Raw genomic sequence first — 19207 nt, forward strand, 5'->3', positions numbered from 1 at the left:
AAATGTAAGAAAAAATAATTCACGGTGCTATAGTGCGACCACTCATCACGCCGGGCATAACTACCCCAAAATGGCTTAGTTTTCACGTGTCAAGCCTGTTTTTTGTAGACCGCAGCCATGCATGAAATGTCACCCATCTTGAACCCTTGGAACCCCCCAAGTGACACAAGGGTAGATGGGGCTTCAGGGTAGTGTTGGGCGTTTGGTATACACAAGTTCACATATTAACTTAATGAGAACTTGTCATCGCACCCGACACCTGGTAAGCAATCGTTTGTGGGCTGTGACTGTTTGTTTTGTCTTTTAAAGTCATTGTTTTCTTCTTTTTCTCTTTTATTTCTTACATTCAAAGTGTTGGTTAAATTGCTTTTAAAGCTTTTTTTTTCACGAGATATTAGGACTTGTCCACTGCTCGCTTTCAAACTAATCAACTTACTCTTTTTATGCGTCATACGAGACCAAAGCGATGTTGCAAATTGGTTAACTCTTAGGGGATGCATATCACAAGGGCGCCTTAGGCGATCCTAGCTAAGTCCGATAAGTTAGCGCAATGGTGTTTCACAACTTAGGCAACTCTAGCTAAGTCTGTAACTTTGTCACAAGGGTGCCTTACGACTTAGGCAATTCTAGCTAAATCTATAATATTGTGGTATCAGAGCGGATAAGTAATTTGAGAAAACAATGAAAAAACTTTGCAATCTTGTCATGACGAAGCATCGTGACGAATCGAGCAAGATGAGACAAGTCGAACCATTGTCTTAAGTGACCACAGGTGGGCTGCAAGCGCAAACATGACGAGCGAAAAGTTGACTATTCTTCGAGAGCAAAAAAGGGTCAATCTGGAGTGTCAACTAGGAAAAAAATTCATCACAATGATGGAAATCCGCCTTGATGTTCTCGAAGTGAGTAGTTTGAAGGAACTTTACTAAATCCAACGAAGACTTATTGGGATAGATAGAAAACTTATAAGAAGAAGTTGAATCTCAAATTGACAAGGTTGATTTGGTTCATGGGTTCATCAAAATTTATCAAATTTAGTTGAAGTTAGAAAAATTTACCATATTCACACATTGAATTAAGTATAAAATATTAATTTAAAATATGAAGAAAAAAGAAAGAAAAGTGAAAAAAAAAATCAAAACAGGATGAAAGTGTGATTGATGACACTTTTGCCCACAGAAATCGTCTAAAAACAATCGTGCTTACTAAATGTTATGAACAATAAAAAAAATATAAAATAAAGGGTTTTTTTTTCTTTCTTTTTTGGCATTGGTTACGATTCCTACGAAAAGAATGGTTGCGGTGAGCTGCTCATGTTTGGTCACGCAACCCACCCGTTTCAATATGTTTACTACATTACATTCCCCACCCAACCAAACCGAATCAGCAAAGAGGAGGTTCCTCTCTTCTTCTTCCTCTTTGCGGCATCCCTAGCTTCCTTCCGTCCGTCCCCGCCGAACAACCCAGATTTCTCGGTACGAGGAGAGCCGATTCCGTTCAGAATTCTCATCCTCAGATGGGGAACACGGGGAGCAGCACCATCGACAATGGCCATCGCCGGAATTCCCGCCACCATCACCACCTCCACCTGCCTCCTTTCGGGGCCTCCGATGCTCCTCCCCTGCCACCGCAGCCACAGCTGCAGCCTCAGCAGCCGGAGATCGTGCCACAGTACCCCAATCCCTACTTCCCGTACGGCTACTACCCCAGCCCGTCGCCTGCTAGGCCCGTGCCGCTCCCGGCGCCGTTCGACCACCACCAGCGCCGTGAGTACCCGTTTCACCACCCGGGGTGGGCCAACGGTGGGAGGTACCCCTACGGCGCTCCGCTTCCCGCGCCTGCCCCCGCCCCCTACGTCGATCACCATAAGGCTGTCACCATCCGCAACGATGTTAACATCAAGAAGGAGACTCTGAGGGTCGAGCCTGATGAGCAGAATCCCGGCCAGTTTCTTGTGGCTTTCACTTTCGATGCCACCGTTGCTGGAAGGTGAGCCTCCGTCGCAGAGAATAAAAAATCGTTCGTCCTTGTGATCATCTCAACGTGCAAGTTGTTCTAATTTTCCTAAACTTCTTCTTCTTCCGCCTCGTCAAGTAACATGTTCCCTTAGGAGTAACTTGTTTAAACTTGGCTTCACTAAAAAAAGTTTCCTATTGATTCATCAAGTATTCCTTCTTGAAAAAGTAACATCCATAAGCAATAACTAAGAAGGTAAATTGTGTACTCCAACCCGATATGATCGTTCCGTTGTACTATTTGTCTACTTTTCTACTCTTTCCTTTGATTTTGATGAAAATTTGCTTTGATGCACCGCACAGAACTGACTTTCTTTTGTCCGTTAGTGGCTAGTCTGATCATGTTGGTTCTTTTCAGTAGCATTCTTTCTATAGCCATGAAAATTACATCTTGTCAGATATGAATGAATTGCTGCAAGTTTGAAAATGTCACCCTCTTCTGTTTTCCTATTCACATGGACCTAACTATGTCCTGTTATCAGCCAGATAGCGGCAAGCCGATGGCTGTGGTCCAGAAATATGCATACCTATGACCCACTTCCGATAGGTGATGATGAACATTGGACTACCATATTATTCATGGTGCTCAGCTCCACAACGAGGATGTTTTCAAGTCTGGGCAATGATAAGATGCTGCTAAACCCTACAAATTTTGGTGTTTATAAACTATCTCATCCAGTCTCCTCTCTAGATTATATTAATTTCCATTTCCTGAACTTGTCTATTATGCCTTATCTGCTCTACCAGGAGTCCAACTCCAATAAAGTCATAACATTATCCCTAAGCTTCAAGCCAATTAAGGCCTGAATGTCCCATTTCCCACGGCCTAGGTCCAATCTTAGGATGTCTTCCTAAATTATTTATGATTTTGAGGTCCTAAGAGTATCCTACAAGAAAATCTTCTGTGATTGGTCTATTCATTTGCCATTTGTAACATGCGGATATTGTTATGCCTATATGCACTTTTCTGTATCTGTTCTTCACAAGTCTTATGGTACATTTTTGGATCCTTGAGTTATCCAGTCACTTGTTGTGCACACAAACGATGGCTTATTTAAATTGATTGGTCGTCATACAGGTATTCTTTTGCCCTGAATCATCTAAAATTATGAGCTGAGTGGTCCACTTTATCAATTTGCTGTTAGACTCAATCATCCACTAGTATATGCTTGTTTTAGGCAGGCTTGAGTTGGCTCAGAGTTGAAACAGTAGGTTCGAGTGCCATCCCGGTAACTGCACCTTTTTAACTGTGGTGCAAAGCTATCCCAGTCTAAATCTTGGTATCTCTCATGGCCGATAAGAGATTGTGAGGAATAATTAAATGGGAACGGGAGGGTCAAAAAATGGATGAGGAAAGGAAGAGGAGAGGAATTTCCTATTAGTTGTGGCTGCAGCAGCATCCATGGGAGCCCATGGCTATCAATAATGGTTTGATTTGAAATGAGGAAGATTGGAATGCGGAGCATAATATAAATAAGGAATGAGTGGGCCAAGAAAATCTATTGGAGTAGGGACTGAATATATAGCCATAATCCATAATTAAGTTGAGGTTAGATAGGAATAGCTGTTCTTAGTTAATTTTGGCAACTGATCAATCAGTCTAAATGTTGAGTTATTGTGTAACTTCCGGTGGCTTCTCGGCGAACTCCTTGACTCACCTAGATTCCTCATCCAGGAGCACCACCCTGTACTTTGATGGTTCAGCAACCTGGCCATGTAGTGTCAGGTATCCGCAATACGCTCAAGATGATGACCACCATACTTAAAAGCCACTTATGTGTTCTTTGTCCTGCAAAACTCCTAATTGTAAACACTTGTGTGTTAACACACTAGAATTTGCTGTCCAATTGTATAGATTACAGTAGGGACTTCTTGATTAGTTGAGCTGGATCTCAATCCAAATAATTCAAAACTTAGAAGTATATTAAGTTGAGCGCTTATAACAGTTTTGATGTTATCTGCTAATTAATAGCTAAATTATATTTTAAGAAATTTTATTGGGTTGTTCATTCTGGGATTTATAAAAATTACAGAGCCAGCTACTGCAGTAACAAAATATATCTGGAGAAACTATCGCCACATTATTTTTGGATCCTAGTTACTATTTTCACAAAATGATTAGTTTAACTGAGCCTGTGATGATCCCACTAGAGTAGCATGGTCATAAAAATGTGGGATCTTCATCCCTGGTTGGGAATTCCACTGTAGCATTACTGGACCCATGATATTCATAATTTCTTTCTGTTTCAATTAAAGCTAATTACCTGCATATCAGAGTTCACTGAAGCTAGTTCAACTGTACAAATTGTGTAGGACCATATGAATGTGTTATGAAGTTGTTTATGACTGCATTACTGTTGTTGCAAGTTGCAACTGGGTTTTTCTTTCAACCATGTGATATACTCAGATTGACTTCTTTTCATCCATCTGAGCTGGGAACTACTTTGAAGTTATAACTGCAGTTTGTATATTTATTGTTTTTTTCCCATCCACATAGTGACAGGAAGCTTATAATCAATCCGAACAAGAAAATGATGAATTCTTTGTGGTGGTTGGTCTGGTGAATATGATGGTGGATCTTGAGTTGTCATTTGTTCATGCTTAAGCATGGAGATGTCTTCACCCTTGTGCAAAAATTTTGGTAGTAAATGTCTTCATGTGCATTTTTTAGATAATATTTCTAAGCTGTACTCTCTTTTTCATTCTGCAAACAGCATCACTGTCTTCTTCTTTGCAAAAGAAGGCTCGGACTGTAACTTGATCACAGTAAAGGAATTTCTTAAACCAGTCACAGTACCTTTTAAAGAAGGTCTGGGCCAGAAGTTTAGGCAACCATCTGGAACTGGAATTGATCTCTTCCTGGTTGATGAGGTGGAGTTGATAAAAGTGGGAGAATCAAATGTCTACCCCCTAGCTGTGAAAGCAGAAGCTTCTCCATCCAGTAATCAAGATTTTGATGAGCACCAGCAAGTACAATCTTCAGACTCACAGATTACACAGGCGATTTTTGAAAAGAAAAACAATGCTGGTTATGATGTGCGTGTGACGAAGCAGATCTTATGGGTAAGTGGAACCAGATATGAGTTGCAGGAGATTTACGGTATTGGCAACTCAGTTGGTGGTGAAACTGATGAAAATGATTCTGGAAAAGAATGTGTGATTTGTCTTTCAGAACCACGTGAAACCACTGTTCTGCCTTGTAGACATATGGTATGTTGATCTAAATCGTAGCAAACAATTGTTTGTTCTTATATTGCACTATCTATGTTGATCACAGATTAACATCCTAATATCTGTTTAGCAAGTAATTTCATGATAAATTTAAAGTAGACAATGGTCAAAGGAAGTTGGTTGGTATCTGATTCCTTGTTTGTACAATAGTTGACTGGATATTCGTGAAAATTTAGGTACATGATAGATACTTTTAAAACCATTTGTGATCCATATTACATGAGCCTTTTCTTTAGGGAAAGGAAAAAAGCTATGCAGCATCGATGCATACATTTGGCTTTCTAAAGCACATATTCATGCATGTATTGTTTGGATATCTTGTTATTCATTGTATCATGTTGTTTATGTAGTTTGTTGGTTCATCTATGATATTTAATATGGTAATAGCTAGCTCCGATGGTTTTACATCAAACTCTTGTAATCATAAATGTTGAGATTTTTTGCTGTGTTGGGGTATGTTCTTCGCTTAAATTTATGCCTACTTGCCTTTTTTGGTTTGTTCATGTTTGTAAGTTCGTATTTTTAAAGGTGGAAAGCCCAAGTAACCTAGAGTTGTTGTTGTCTTTTTTTTTTAACCTTCTTTTTACACAAAGAATAACTGCATAATAATTAAGGATCCATTTGGTTCATGCTATTATAGCTAATGATTTTTTCCAACTATGATACAGCTTATAACCAAATTCTTGAAGATACAATGTGCTGAATTTTAGAAAAAGAAAGGGAATTTTTTGTTTGGTACACTGATTTGTATAATGATATGTATGAGAAAGTGACATTTTATGGACGATGTGAGGTGGAGCATCTTAAATGGTTTCATCATGAGTCCTAATGTATTTTCCCTTAATCTTCAAGATTAAGTTTCATAAAGGATGGTGTTTGCTGGTAACATTGCTTTGAATGATGATAATAGAGTGAAAATAAACTATAAGGAACCGTGGAGACAATCTCTGCAAAAATGAATAGATAAATTACATTATCGGTAATACAGTAAAAGAGATGAAAGTATGGAAAATATAGATGGTCAAAAAAATTATAAAAGGCAAATAACTGTTGGTTTCTTTGACTTATTGCTGAAGAGGTAGTGGAGCCATTAAAACTGAAATGTTTGGTTAAATTGGATAAAAGTTTCTTGAAGTGGTTGCCTTCATGGAAAATATAGGATATACTGAGGGCAAGTTATCTAAGGTGAATTAGACATGCTAAACAACATCTACCTGGCAAGATGAATTGAGTGTGACTTGGTTCCAGAAAAAGACTCCAGAAGAGATATAAGAAGACTGAAAGGGCTTGACCTGGAAGGATTAACCATGCGCTTGGTTTATTTTTGGGCATTGTTCTTGACATAACTTACTGGCAGAAAAGGATCCATGTAGTTGACCTTTAGTAGCCATTAACAGCAACTTTGTTGTTTGCGTTACAACTTATAAGAGTAGAAATTAGGAGAAATGTTAAAGGGCTTAATCTCAGTAAGGAATAAAGCAGATAATGGTCCCTATTGCTTAATTACAGGGTTGTCAATAATCAAGCTTATAACGGAGCTACTTGTAGAAATCATGGTAGAAAATTAGCCAGATAGCTTGACAAGAACTAGCACTTCAGAGGCTTTACAGAATCAATTGTTACGACCAAAGCACATGCAAAAGACAAGCATGTCTTAATAATTCTTAAATTTACTGACTAGCATCCTATTTTCCTTGTAGATTGCCTGAACAGAAACATGTAGGGAATGTGAAAGTTAATATACAATGATGCTGTTGCAAAATTCTGCAACCTCTAAATTGTGGCTCCTACAAACTACAAAATATGAGATATCTAAAGAGATTGATGTTTTGTTGGGCACCAGTGTTTACATCTTTAAAGCATGCATTCTGATGTTTAAGTTGAGTGCATTCTACTGAAGTAGGCATTTTGGATTACAAAGCTTTATGTTCTTGCATTTTTAGCATATTATCTGCAGAAAGTCTTACGGAAACATAAACAACGCTGGATTTCTTTCAGATACATCTAACATATGCATCTAAATCATCTCTCTTCTTGTTGTAGTGCATGTGTCGCGAATGTGCGAAGGTGCTGAGGTTCCAAACAAATCGATGCCCAATGTGCCGGCAGCTGGTGGAGCAGCTACTGGAGATCAAGATCCATAACAGAGCCGAGAAGTGACAAGAGAGATAACACCCATCTCATCAAAAGTCCTATGCCCTGGATCCTGAGCTTGGCTTCAAGAGAGAGCCAGAATGAGGCATATGGTAAGAACTGTATGCTTGTGTGTATATAATAATTGGCAACTGTGATTTATTTCTATGGATAAATAGCTGGGGTTTGGACCGTGCCAGATGTATATTCTTCTTAGCATCAGCTTGTGTTTGTGAGGGTTGTTGAGGCGTCACTGTACGAGACACTGTTTAGTTGCTGTTTCTTACACGTGGGACCTATTGTATCTGGTTGTAGTCAAAGAATGAGCGAGCGGTGAAGCGTTGACGAGATCCACTCTTGTATTTCATGCAAAATAAATCTTAGAAGCTTCATCCCAACCATTGCTGTGTTTCAATTATCGATTGCCTATGTATCTGATACCTTTGGCGGCTGAGACAGGAAGATCCCACCCACCCGTTGTTGACACCACGTGGTAAATGTGGCCCCTCGTTATTGGTCGATATAAATCAGATCGGCTTGAACCAAGTCAGTTATTTTGACCGGCCGGGCCAAGGTTACGGTTCGATTCGGGGGAATGCACGGAACCGGCTATGTCTTCCCCGATGGCTCGAGGGGTAGGTGAGGGTTGTGGTAGGTCGTTGACGGCCTCCCCAGGCACGAAATCCATCCCATTCTATATATTTTAATTCCTCCCACATCTAATCGGGGCGGTAGGAGGAAGGGGGAGAAGAAGCGAGAAGCGGATCCATCGATTGATCCATGGCGGCTTCTTCTTCTTTGGCTTCTTCGAAATCTTTACTCGGGGGAAGGAGATCCGACGGGGTCTCCGGCCTCGGCTTCCGTCAGCCCTCCGATCTTCGTCGCCTGTCCTCCTCCGCCATCCAGATCTCCATCCGGCGCTGGGCTTCCCTTCCCGCCAGAAGGCTCGGTGAGCTCCCCTCTGTCTTACCACCGATCACCCTCTTTCCCTGGTTCCGTCATGGTGACGTTTTATCATAGTTGCTTGCGGTCTCCAGTTCAACAAGTGATATTGTCTTCTCGATGACCGAGCTCATCATGCGTTTCTGAAGCTGTAATTCTTGTTACATCATGAAAAGGAAAATTAAAAAAAAAAACTTTGAAATCTCTCATCTTGATGTCGAGAATCATGTTCATCGCTAGTCGGTACCAGTTTCATGGTTGCTACTTATTTGCGGGGCCAAGCTTTCTATGATTCATCAGTTTATGCATTAGATCAAGAAGGGGTCTGGAGATGATCTTGTGTAAGAAAACGAAGGCAGATTCAGATTGAACACAAAGGAAAATTTGACATAATAGAAAACGAGAATTAATGGTCTTCGTTGCCCTTATTTTCTCTGCCATGCAAGAAAGCTTGTAGACCAAATGATTTTATACATAAAATATCAGATTTTAGATTTATGTCGTCAATCAATCAGACCATGCCCGACAAACTCTCATGGCTACATTTCTTGCATCATGAATTACAAATTCAACAAAATTAATAGCCAGGGAACAGGTGTGTATCATACACCTCAACACTTTTCCTAATCCAAGCAAAAACTCATGCTCTACCTGTGCAAAAACACTTTTCCTGAATTGTCATCTGAATATTAGCAGGTGAGTTTTTATCTGAGACTGTAAATTCTAATATTTTACTGCAATTTAAAGTATTACAATAAAGAAAATCTACCTTTGCGTCTTCTGATGCAATCTAGCTCTTTTTCCCACCTTTGTTTCTAGTCATCAACTTCATATGACGTAAGCTACAATATTAATATTGTTTATCCATTTTACTTGTGGTGACATCTCCTGCTTATATCAAGTTTGGCTTAGAAATTAGGTATACTTAATTTCCAACAGGTAGATGAATCTGCTTAAACTCAATATGTCATTGTAGTTAAATGTGTCTTGTGTGAGCCAATATGTCTGTGGATCAGTGGATGTGCTAATACCTGATCAATGTTCAACTGGCTGTATTTTATGCTTGTTTGTTTACGTTTGATCTCTAACTGGAAATTGCCTGCAAGAACAGAGGTGCGGGCAGGTGGAGATAAGTTTGGAAAGCACTTCGAAGTTACAACCTACGGAGAATCTCATGGAGGAGGTGTCGGTTGTGTAATTAGTGGATGCCCACCCAGAATTCCTCTTTCTGAAGAAGATTTGCAATTCGAACTCGACAGAAGGTCTTACGCTATATAGGCAGCCAGTCATTTCTTCACATGTATTTTGTTTATAACTAATTTTGCATTTTGTGTAACTAGGTGTATTTTTGTTTAACATTTGTGGTTCAATCTCCAGGAGACCAGGACAGAGCAGGATAACTACACCAAGGAAGGAAACCGATACATGTCGAATTCTTTCAGGAATCCATGAAGGTAAGTTACAGTTTCTCAATCATTGTTTCGTTAATTTCCTCATTAGTTCTTTTAACAGTGTATCCTTCTCATGAGCATGCTCTAATTTGTTGACGTGAGAACTTTTACTGCAGGAATGACCACTGGAACTTCAATTTGCGTGTTTGTACCAAATACAGATCAAAGAGGACATGTGAGTGCCTGTGATAACAAAACTTTGATATTCTAACACAGGAATAATTTAGTCAACGTCCCAAAGTTTCATGAGTACCATTGCTTCCTGGTTCTTATAATAAGCCATAAAATTACACACAAACCTAACTCATCGTTAAATAACCCCGTCTGATGTTGAAAGCCATGTTGATATTTTCTTCAGCTTCTGACTGTCTCATACTTGGTCTTTTGTAGGACTATAGTGAAATGTCATTAGCATATAGGCCTTCTCATGCAGATGCAACATATGATTTCAAGTATGGTTTGAGAGCGATACAGGTATCATATGTTCCTTCCTGTTTTTATCTTATCTTTTGGTAGTCCTAGAATTCAGTCTATGTTATGTGAGTTTATTACTGACATGTGAAAGATCTAATTTCATACAATGATGTTAATCATCAAATTTCCATAATTGAAGTTATCCTGATATGGAATTGTAGGGAGGCGGCAGATCATCAGCCAGAGAAACTATTGGAAGAGTTGCTGCTGGAGCTGTTGCAAAAAAGGTTCTTAATATGTATATGGGAACTGAGGTGGGTTATGTGTCATCTTGTTTTCACTAGTTTTTAGATGATTACCAAAGTATGCTGTCCTTGCATGGATAACCTTCACCTGTGATCCTCTGATCTCACACGTGCTTATTTAACATAATTTTGAATTTTTGGTATGTATTACGAACTTAAGTCATATTTTAGCCTGAAACATATTGTCTGATTGACATACTCATGCATGCTGGTGACGTAATAGCATTTTTTCCCCATATATTGTCAAAACATACACATAGATTTACCTTATTTTAATATCTTTGTTCTCACATACTGAGCCTATACATTGGTCTGCTAGGAATATGTTCATAATATGTTGACCGTGCACTGAAAGAATGGCTGAATTAGGGTAGAAATGAATCATGTGATATGTGCTTCCAGTTTTGGACATCATTTTATGATTGATAATGTTTGTTCCATAAGGAGCCATTATGTAGATAGAATTCATTAGTTCTTGGCTGATGAAAAAATGTGGTCATAATCAAGGTTCTAAATATCTTACCATATCGGTGTATCGAGTCTTGTTCGGTACGGTACGGTATGGCATACCGAGTGCCGAGTGGTACACCTAAAATAGGTATAAAACCCTCCAAAAATACCTGAAAATAGAAAAAAAAAAGAAGTTAGGATAGGGTTTTTAAGTTAGAAATAAATATACATTTAGTATAGTTTTAGCAAAACTAATGTAAATTAGGTAAGAATAGTGCTACATATTTTTTTCGGGCTTTGAGGAATAGCCTTGTGCAAGGTTCGTAATTTCTGTCTGTTCCGGATCTTCCCTTTGTTAATATTGAAATATTTATAGAAAAATTATTTGACTTATTAGATTATTTTGTATACAACTCAAATTTTAAGATTCAAATGAATTAAGTAATCACATGTGTAGATATATCTGATTTTATCACCAAAATTAATGATAGGCCTCCACGGGTGATGAATCAGGGTCCTCAATCCTATGTATCTCTATATCAATATGATATATTTATCGGACTCAATCTTGAAATTGATCTGACGACATAGTGTATTGATATACCGTATGCCATTGGTGCATCAATATAGTGATGATTATAGGTTGATCGTTATGGATCACATGTGTCCGAGGTGGCTTCTGAGGTATGTATTGGTGGATGCCAGAACTTCTACTTTCACTACTTTCACTACTGCTCTGTATCATACCGTTGCTCGGATAAGTATGACCAACTGTCACCGTACTACTGTTGGCCGTAAGATTCTTCATAATACGATGACTGTGAATACGATGGGCTTCATTTTGTGTCTATGTCGTGTAGGCTCTATCGAATCTACTGAAAATCATCCACTGGCTTATCCTTAATCCTCTCAAATTAGCCTCCTAAATTTGATCCAATCTACAAATTGAGAGTGAAAATGTGAGAATAAGAGAGAGACTGTGAGTAAAAATGAGTTTGAGAGAGTTTAAGAAAGTGTGAGAATGAAATGGATTAAAATAGGAAGGAGGAAAGGGTTTAAAAACCCTTGAGGAGGCCTCCAACGGTCAAATTGATCGTTGGAACACTCTTACTATTCGGTAACGGTCGGTTTCGACTATTACCTGCTAGTACAAGTTAGTAACGATCAAAATTGACCAATACTGATCAGTACAGGTCGATAACGATCGAAATTTCGATCGTTATCGCTCGGTACAGCCCCATATTGCCCGATACAGAGTCAAATAACTGATACCGCCTGGTGCGGGTGGTCCGCGTGCCGGATTGCTGGCGGACCGGTATGTATCGGGTGGTATCACTTTATAGTTGCAGATAAAAGTATATAAGGTGCACTTTGATGCTTGTACGAGTAGTTGGGATCTATTTCGTAGAAGCGTTTCCACCTTTATTTTTCCATGTCTGAGGGTCTCTATTCATGATATCGTAATGTAACTCAGTTATGTGTACACGAACTGGCTGCATAGAATTCTACTTGTAGTGATCCTTAGCTATAAATAGCTAATGCAAGATTTTCAATTAGTTCTTTGTTTAGCTCTACATCTGTTTAACATCACTTTTGTTCCACTGCAGATTTTAGCATATGTTTCTCAAGTGCATAAAGTCGTGCTTCCTGAAGGAGTGGTTGATAATGAGACTGTGACCCTTGATCAGGTTTGTTATTGCTCAATTCTTTGAAATACTATTCCCATTTCCTCTAATTGTATTATGGTAAATTGACTAGATTTTTGCTGAAAACTAACCAGATCGAGAGTAACATCGTTAGATGTCCAGATCCAGAATATGCTCAGAAAATGATTGAGGCCATTGATGCTGTGCGAGTTAAGGGGGACTCCGTTGGTGGCATTGTGACTTGCATTGCAAGAAATGTTCCACGTGTAATTGTTTCACCTGATTCAACTTTCTTATTCTAATCATATAGCTTCTTCTTGGTGATAATCTATAATATTCTGCAATGAATTGGATTAATGGAATAACTAACTAGCTGGAAATCTTGTTCTCGTATACTCTGAAAACATTCTAAACCGCAACCACTGTAATCAGGGACTTGGGTGTCCGGTCTTTGATAAACTGGAAGCTGATTTGGGAAAAGCCATGTTGTCTCTGCCTGCAACCAAAGGATTTGAAATTGGCAGTGGATTTGCTGGTAGGTACATGTAGACAGGTAGCTTTTCTATTGTTTTTCATGCCCACCTGTGTTTTGATCATTATTTTCTTGATTCATCTTGTAGTTCTTAAGACTTTTTATACTCTGTTATCAACTCAAAAACTATATTTAGGAACTTTTATGGCTGGGAGTGAGCATAATGATGAGTTCTACATGGATGAGCATGGTAATGTGCGAACAAGAACAAATCGGTCAGGCGGGATACAGGTTTGTCTGTTCTTTCTGTGGTTAATCTGCAATGTAATGGTGTTTGGCATTAAAAGTTAAGGTCTTTCTGAAATATGATGATTCCTCTGAACAGGGAGGGATATCCAATGGAGAAACCATATATATGAGAATAGCTTTTAAACCAACATCTACGATCGGGGTAAGCTGGTTTTAGTTTGTGCAAATTACATGCCATGCATATCCTCTGATCTCCATTGAACAAAAATGGAAGGAAAAGATTACTGTATGTTTTTTCTGGTCAAATGGTTGAAGCAGTGATGCTTTGATGATTAAACCACCTCATCTTCTCCGTGGAAAACATAATTCACATGACGACATATTAAATGGAACAACACCTTGGCGTAGTATATGCATCTTATTGTGATTTATTTATTTCATCAGAAAAAGCAGAAGACAGTAACAAGAGACCGACAAGAGACTGATCTTATAGCAAGAGGCCGCCACGATCCTTGTGTGGTCCCTCGAGGTCCGTGTTCATTTCCAATATTTCCTTTATAGGGTTTGCTGTACCTCTGGAAAAATAACACTGGGAACTAATTTACTGTTTACAGCCGTTCCAATGGTGGAAGCCATGGTAGCTCTGGTGCTGTTGGATCAACTGATGTCACAAACAGCACAATGTGGATTGTTTCCTGTTAATCCAGCCCTCCAGCAGCAAATTGCTCCAGATCCAAACGGAACCTTGCTCACCCCAAAGCTGGTTTAATTGTGAGGAGGTTGATCTTGGTGGAGCTAAAGTGTGTGATTGAGGTTCCATTTTTCTGATTTGGAATAGTTGGTAATAAATGTTTGCCCTTGTTCTAAGGGCACCGATTTCCGACGGTGGTGCCCTCAGTACGGGTGACCTACCGATAATTATCATGCACAATGTCTTAGTTTGGATGTCTCCTTAAAAAGAATGTTGCATATTTTGCAAAGTTCAACCTGATGGGTATTATTTACGGTTCATGTTGGACGACTATTATGGTTTTAGGCAAAATGATTGCCATGTAATATCTCTCTCTCTCCCGAGACAAATGTAATGATTTTGGTGAAAAGCAAAATCATTTTTGTCTCATTCATTATTCTTAGTTCTTCCGAGACAGATTGGTGGTGGTGGTGGGTATCGGAGAAAATTTTGGTATCATTATGCTGCTTATTTACTGACGATCTGGTGTTTCCAATAGATGCCAATCTAAAAGCAGTAGCTGGTGGTCGACAAGACAAGTGTGGAAGCCCTACCGGTTGGAAGTGATGTGTCCCCTACCCCCCCCCAACAGGACAAATGTGTTTTGTCTGCTTGTGTTCCTGCAGACGTTCGCTTATCCTCCTCTCGGCCTTCATTACTGTACATCTTCCTTCCGAGTGGAGTTCCTGGTATGCTTGTTCTTTCTTTCTCTAAGAAGAGTTTCCATATTCGCACTAACAAAGAAAAAACTTGGTTTGACACAGTGATGAAGCAACTTCAAGAAGACTCCTCAAAAAAACCCAAGAACCAGATGTTGTTGAGAGCAATGACCAAGGACCGTTTAAGAAGGAGATTCCTCCGTCACTTCCCCATTGTTTCGACAAGACGACAGGACAAAAAAAAAAAATGGAGAAGAAAATGCTCTTGCAGGTCAATGCCATCAAGTGGTGCAGATCTTTTCACAACCTGGAGGATATGTTACCACCTTGCAAAAGGGTAGCAGTAGTAGTGGGTTAAGCCATCGCATGGAGTGAATGCTGGCTGATGTTGTTGTGTTGGCATCCATTGAAGGTCGGAGGGAGAACATCAAGTGAGCAATTTGTCCGCTAGTACACAATCAAAATAGAGATAGAGGAAAAAGAGGTAGATGACTTTTTGAGAGAAAACTTGCAATAAATCAGCAAAGGTAGTAGTAGTGCAGTGCATGAAGCATGGGGGTTGCTAACAGTAGCTACCATAGTAAAAAAGGAAGAGCAGTGTCCTCCTGCTCTTCAGTTCTTGGAAGGTGTCGTTCCTTCCCTTTGAAGACCTAAACATGGGTTCAACATCGACGTGGCCGATGAAAGATCAGATAAGATTTGGCATTCCAAGAACAGAAGCAAATATGGCCGAAAGAGTCTTAAGAAACAGTGGCAAATGAGGAGTTACAACTGAGCGTGATAAGTAGAGCAAGCAAACAAAGATCCTCTCCTGATCTATCTATAACACAAGAACAGGATTTTTGCTTGATGATGAAGTGTAACCATAGAGAGAGCATCTACCAAGTGTTACAGAGTTTGTTGTGACCTGTGGGGAGCAATGCTATAGTTGTAATTGAATCTGAAAGAACAGGACAGAACCCAACAGAAGAGAACACAAGAGGTGACCGCTGCCTGCTGCATGGCCTACGACTTGCTTGTGGACTTTGGGATGGGTTGCTTGAAGGCGACGGTGGGAGCTATTCGGCAACTCCTCCTCTCGTGCTCCAGCACGAGCTCCCCTGCAAACCAATCCAGCTTCTCCATGTTGCTCTGCTCCCTCGTCATCTTCCCACCAAATAGCACCGACTCCACGTTCTTCTGCCTCAGCATCGCTTCCGCTGCCTCCAACAGCAGCTTCACGTTGCCCGGGCTTGCGTCGTGGTCCACCTCTTCCACACTGCATCGCCGCATGCTCGAGACATCCGCCTGTGATCCAACAAACCCATCACCGATCAGTATCCGCAAAGTGTTCGTCGAAATGCAGGATGATGGTTATTGCGCTTCGGCGGCCGTTCTCGGACGCGCAGAATGACCACGGGAACAATGAGCTGAGAGGGTGGAACGGAGAGGCAAAGACTGGAAGAACGACCTTGAGAGGACGAGTACTGCTTGCGAGATGGGGAACAGACACTAGAAGCCAAGAAGAGGCAGTACCAGTGCCGAGGCTAATGCACATGCCCGTTCATCATGTGCTCCCACAGTCGCAGCGGCAGCAGCTGCGGCTTGCCAAAGCTAAGCACTGCGGGCCGATAAGACGACTCACCTCCTTCCCCATCCCTCACAACCACAGAGGACGAGGAAGAACACGGCGTTTTTGCCAAAGTGGAGGAGATGATGATGATTACGACGACGACGAATTCTGTCCGCCCGGAGATTCGCGCACGTTATCCGTTCCGCCACCAGGCGCTCGTTAACGGCATGGGAAGGGAACGGAGGTCGGGCGCACGTACCTGGACGCGGAGGTAGTTGGAGTTCCGGCACTGGCCGAAGGCAAGCGCGACGGCGTGGTCCACGAGGTCGGCGGCGCCGTTGGCGGCGATCCGCGCGATGGGCTGGGCCCACTCCCTGGGGCCCCAACGCCGGAGCTTGCGGTATTCGGTCTCCGCCACGACTGGGGTGGCGCCGCCGCCTGCTTCTCCACAGCCGAGCGAGAGCATCATGAGGTCCTCCACTCCCCGGACGAAGGGGAACTCCTGTTTGTTGTGGAGGACGTGCGTGATGGCCGCTGCCGCAGGGTTGCTCATCGCAAGCCCGCCGTCCACACCGACGCAGGCGGTGGCCCCGTCCACTGAAGTGATCTCCGCCGGCTCGAACCGCCCCAGCTCAGCCCACGTCGCCCGGCAGACCTCCCACAGCCGGAAGTCGAAGCTCTCGCTCTCCAGGGCGTCGGCGCGCGAGAACACGAGCGGCGCGGAGTTCCTCAGGTCGTAGCACGGGATCAGCACCGGTTTCACCGTGTCCTTTAGAGTCAGGCTCTCGCCAAAAGCTTCCTTCATCGCCTTCTCCATTGCCGCCGTCGTCGTCGACGCTCCGCCGCCCGGGAAGAGGCAGCGGACGAACAAGCCGGGGGAGGAGGAAGAGGAAGGCGGCGCCTTTCTGAACAGGCGCTTGCCGCGTTCGGCGAGGAAGCGCCAGGTGTCCTCGCCACGGAAGAGGGGGCGGGCACCGTCGCGGGTGGCGAACAGCATGGCGGCGAAGACGCCCCCGATGCCAGTGCCGGCGGCAACGTCGAAGTAGTCCGATATTCGTGCGACGGGGTCCCCGGACTTGGTCCTGATGGCCTGCTCGAGGTAGGCAAGGGCCTTCCCGGGGAGGATGCCGCGCATCCCGCAGCCACCGCCGCCGTCGATGCAGAGCACGCACACCTTGCCCCTCTGGTTCTTGAAGGAGGACGCCTCGGCCGGCGCTGTGGCGGCTAGAGGAGGAACCCTTGTGGACCAGAGCTCGGGGTCGTCGTAGCCAAAAAGGAACTTACTTTCCAGAATCGAGAAGATCTCGTAGCTTAGCTTATCGGTGTCGATGCTCGGATCCTCCGCCACTGTGGCTGCCTCCTCCCCGGACCTGTTCCTCCTCTGGTGCATCGGCACCAGCATCTGCTCCTCCACCTCCGCCGCCATCTCCTCCTCTGTCTTCTCGTCTCTACAGAAGGGATCGATCAACTCCAAAGATGGGAGCGGGGACGACCTCAAAACTGCAGATTGCGAACCGTTGCAACCGACCGAACCGGACCCCGTCCCTCTCCTTTACACAACTAGACGCGGTCCATTGGTCCTCTCACTACCGGCGCCTCTCTCTTCCACATACTTTCGCATGAAAAGGTTTGAACTCGGACGGAGAGGGAGCGAGATGGACGGCCTCTGTACCAATCATGGAAGACATCTGATACAGTCACTGCTCTTTGATCGGTTTCTCCTCTCCTTTTTCCCTCAAACCACGCGAGAAAAAGATGATGGCTTGCTTGTTTGTCTCTTCGATTGCTTCCTCCCGCTCTTCTCCAGGTTTATGTTGTGGGCTTTAATGATGAGGGGATGTAACCGTGACTCATCCAGTGCATTTGTGGGTGGTTTACAGTGACAGGGAGAAGAACGTTCCTCCTCGATTCATCATCATTGATCTCATGATTACTGCGAATAAACAAGTCCAGGCAACGCGGCATTGACGGGAGAGGTTGCGGCGTCATCGTCGAGATGGAGGAGGCGACAGCGAGTGGACCGATGGATTCTGCATGGATTCCAAAGGTCGTATGAGTTGCATCCAGAGCAGCATCATCATTTGGAGCCATCTCCGGTGATGATAACCGATCTTGAGCTCCATTACCGTGGATAAGATGGTTGGCGGTGAGCGAGGTGGTCAGCCTGCTGCTGCTGCTGCTGCACGCAACAAGGTCTGCTTTTTCTGTTACTCTAAACCAGTGGGCATCATGCCCAAAAATTCATGGTTGCTTGGAACCGAGTTCTCAATCTGCTACATAAATTTCGGAAGCATGACGGAGTTTCCTCGTGGAGAACATCAATGGCACATAAATTCCGTCTTATTTATGAGCTGAAGGTGTTCGACGAATTGACGATGGTAGATGCTGGCTGTAAATAACATTTTGGTTGGGACTTGGAAGCTCGAAAGTGATCTCAGAGATCAATGAGTGCAGCAGATAGAGTCAAAATTCATCTCCGTGTTCTGCACTCGCCATATTGCACCGACAAACAAGCGGGATTCTGTTGGTCGTCTTCTTGTGTTGGGTCCATGTCAGATAACAGCGCAGAATATTGCAGGTAGGCGATCCCCGCCGACGTAGAAGCACTCCAAAACCCTACACCGCCACCTCCCCGACCAACTGCTTCCGTTACTGTGGATACATGCATCGAGTCACTCGTGCCTATTTACATCTAAAAATGTTGATCGAGTGATGAAGTTGGTGGTTGACTTAATGGGGCCCAGCTGATGGTAGTAGGGCAGACATTCCAAGGATTTAAATGAGAAGAATGAGTAGTATTATACATACCACCAAGACAAGAACCACATGACCATGTATTTATTGTGTGATTAGAACTTGCATTCCTAATAGAATAAATCCAAAAGTGGGAGGATGTACCTGATTTTTATCTAATAGTGGAAGGCGATGTTGTCGCATTATTTGTTTGTCTTGTTCTTG

At 42.5% G+C, this 19207-nt stretch overlaps 3 protein-coding genes across 3 annotated transcripts; 2 read left to right on the forward strand and 1 right to left on the reverse strand.

The window, feature by feature from the left end:
* The first annotated feature begins 1331 nt into the window (after nucleotides 1–1331).
* Nucleotides 1332–7777, forward strand: LOC103970057 (probable E3 ubiquitin-protein ligase LUL2). The gene is made up of 3 exons (XM_009383691.3): nucleotides 1332–1989; nucleotides 4730–5225; nucleotides 7290–7777. Exons 1-3 carry the CDS (start codon nucleotides 1517–1519, stop codon nucleotides 7404–7406), a joined length of 1086 nt encoding a protein of 361 aa, XP_009381966.2. The 5' UTR covers nucleotides 1332–1516; the 3' UTR covers nucleotides 7407–7777.
* Nucleotides 7778–7946: 169 nt separating this feature from the next.
* On the forward strand, nucleotides 7947–14319 carry LOC135627663 (chorismate synthase, chloroplastic-like). Its single transcript, XM_065133815.1, has 13 exons — nucleotides 7947–8328; nucleotides 9433–9583; nucleotides 9699–9775; nucleotides 9889–9947; nucleotides 10163–10246; nucleotides 10408–10500; nucleotides 12549–12629; nucleotides 12722–12853; nucleotides 13020–13122; nucleotides 13256–13350; nucleotides 13445–13510; nucleotides 13753–13837; nucleotides 13923–14319. Exons 1-13 carry the CDS (start codon nucleotides 8160–8162, stop codon nucleotides 14075–14077), a joined length of 1350 nt encoding a protein of 449 aa, XP_064989887.1. The 5' UTR covers nucleotides 7947–8159; the 3' UTR covers nucleotides 14078–14319.
* Nucleotides 14320–15421: 1102 nt separating this feature from the next.
* LOC103970059 (patatin-like protein 6) lies at nucleotides 15422–18140 on the reverse strand. The gene is made up of 2 exons (XM_009383693.3): nucleotides 16509–18140; nucleotides 15422–15984 (listed from the first exon to the last, which is right to left on the reverse strand). The coding sequence occupies exons 1-2, from the start codon at nucleotides 17673–17675 to the stop codon at nucleotides 15703–15705; spliced, it is 1449 nt and encodes a 482-aa protein (XP_009381968.2). The 5' UTR covers nucleotides 17676–18140; the 3' UTR covers nucleotides 15422–15702.
* Between the last annotated feature and the right edge of the window lie 1067 nt (nucleotides 18141–19207).

This window comes from Musa acuminata, chromosome BXJ2-11 (assembly GCF_036884655.1).
Source record: "Musa acuminata AAA Group cultivar baxijiao chromosome BXJ2-11, Cavendish_Baxijiao_AAA, whole genome shotgun sequence".
Classification (NCBI taxonomy): Eukaryota; Viridiplantae; Streptophyta; class Magnoliopsida; order Zingiberales; family Musaceae; genus Musa; species Musa acuminata.

Bases quoted from the DNA above. Each gene is read 5' to 3' on its own strand.
- LOC135627663 (XM_065133815.1), top strand. From the start codon at position 8,160: ATGGCGGCTTCTTCTTCTTTGGCTTCTTCGAAATCTTTACTCGGGGGA. The intron at 8,329-9,432 runs GTGAGCTCCCCT...CTGCAAGAACAG, and splicing joins CCTTCCCGCCAGAAGGCTCG to AGGTGCGGGCAGGTGGAGAT. The intron at 12,854-13,019 runs GTAATTGTTTCA...CACTGTAATCAG, and splicing joins TTGCAAGAAATGTTCCACGT to GGACTTGGGTGTCCGGTCTT.
- LOC103970059 (XM_009383693.3), bottom strand. From the start codon at position 17,675: ATGGCGGCGGAGGTGGAGGAGCAGATGCTGGTGCCGATGCACCAGAGG. The intron at 15,985-16,508 runs GTACGTGCGCCC...GTTGGATCACAG, and splicing joins CCAACTACCTCCGCGTCCAG to GCGGATGTCTCGAGCATGCG.
- LOC103970057 (XM_009383691.3), top strand. From the start codon at position 1,517: ATGGGGAACACGGGGAGCAGCACCATCGACAATGGCCATCGCCGGAAT. The intron at 1,990-4,729 runs GTGAGCCTCCGT...TTCTGCAAACAG, and splicing joins GATGCCACCGTTGCTGGAAG to CATCACTGTCTTCTTCTTTG. The intron at 5,226-7,289 runs GTATGTTGATCT...TTCTTGTTGTAG, and splicing joins TTCTGCCTTGTAGACATATG to TGCATGTGTCGCGAATGTGC.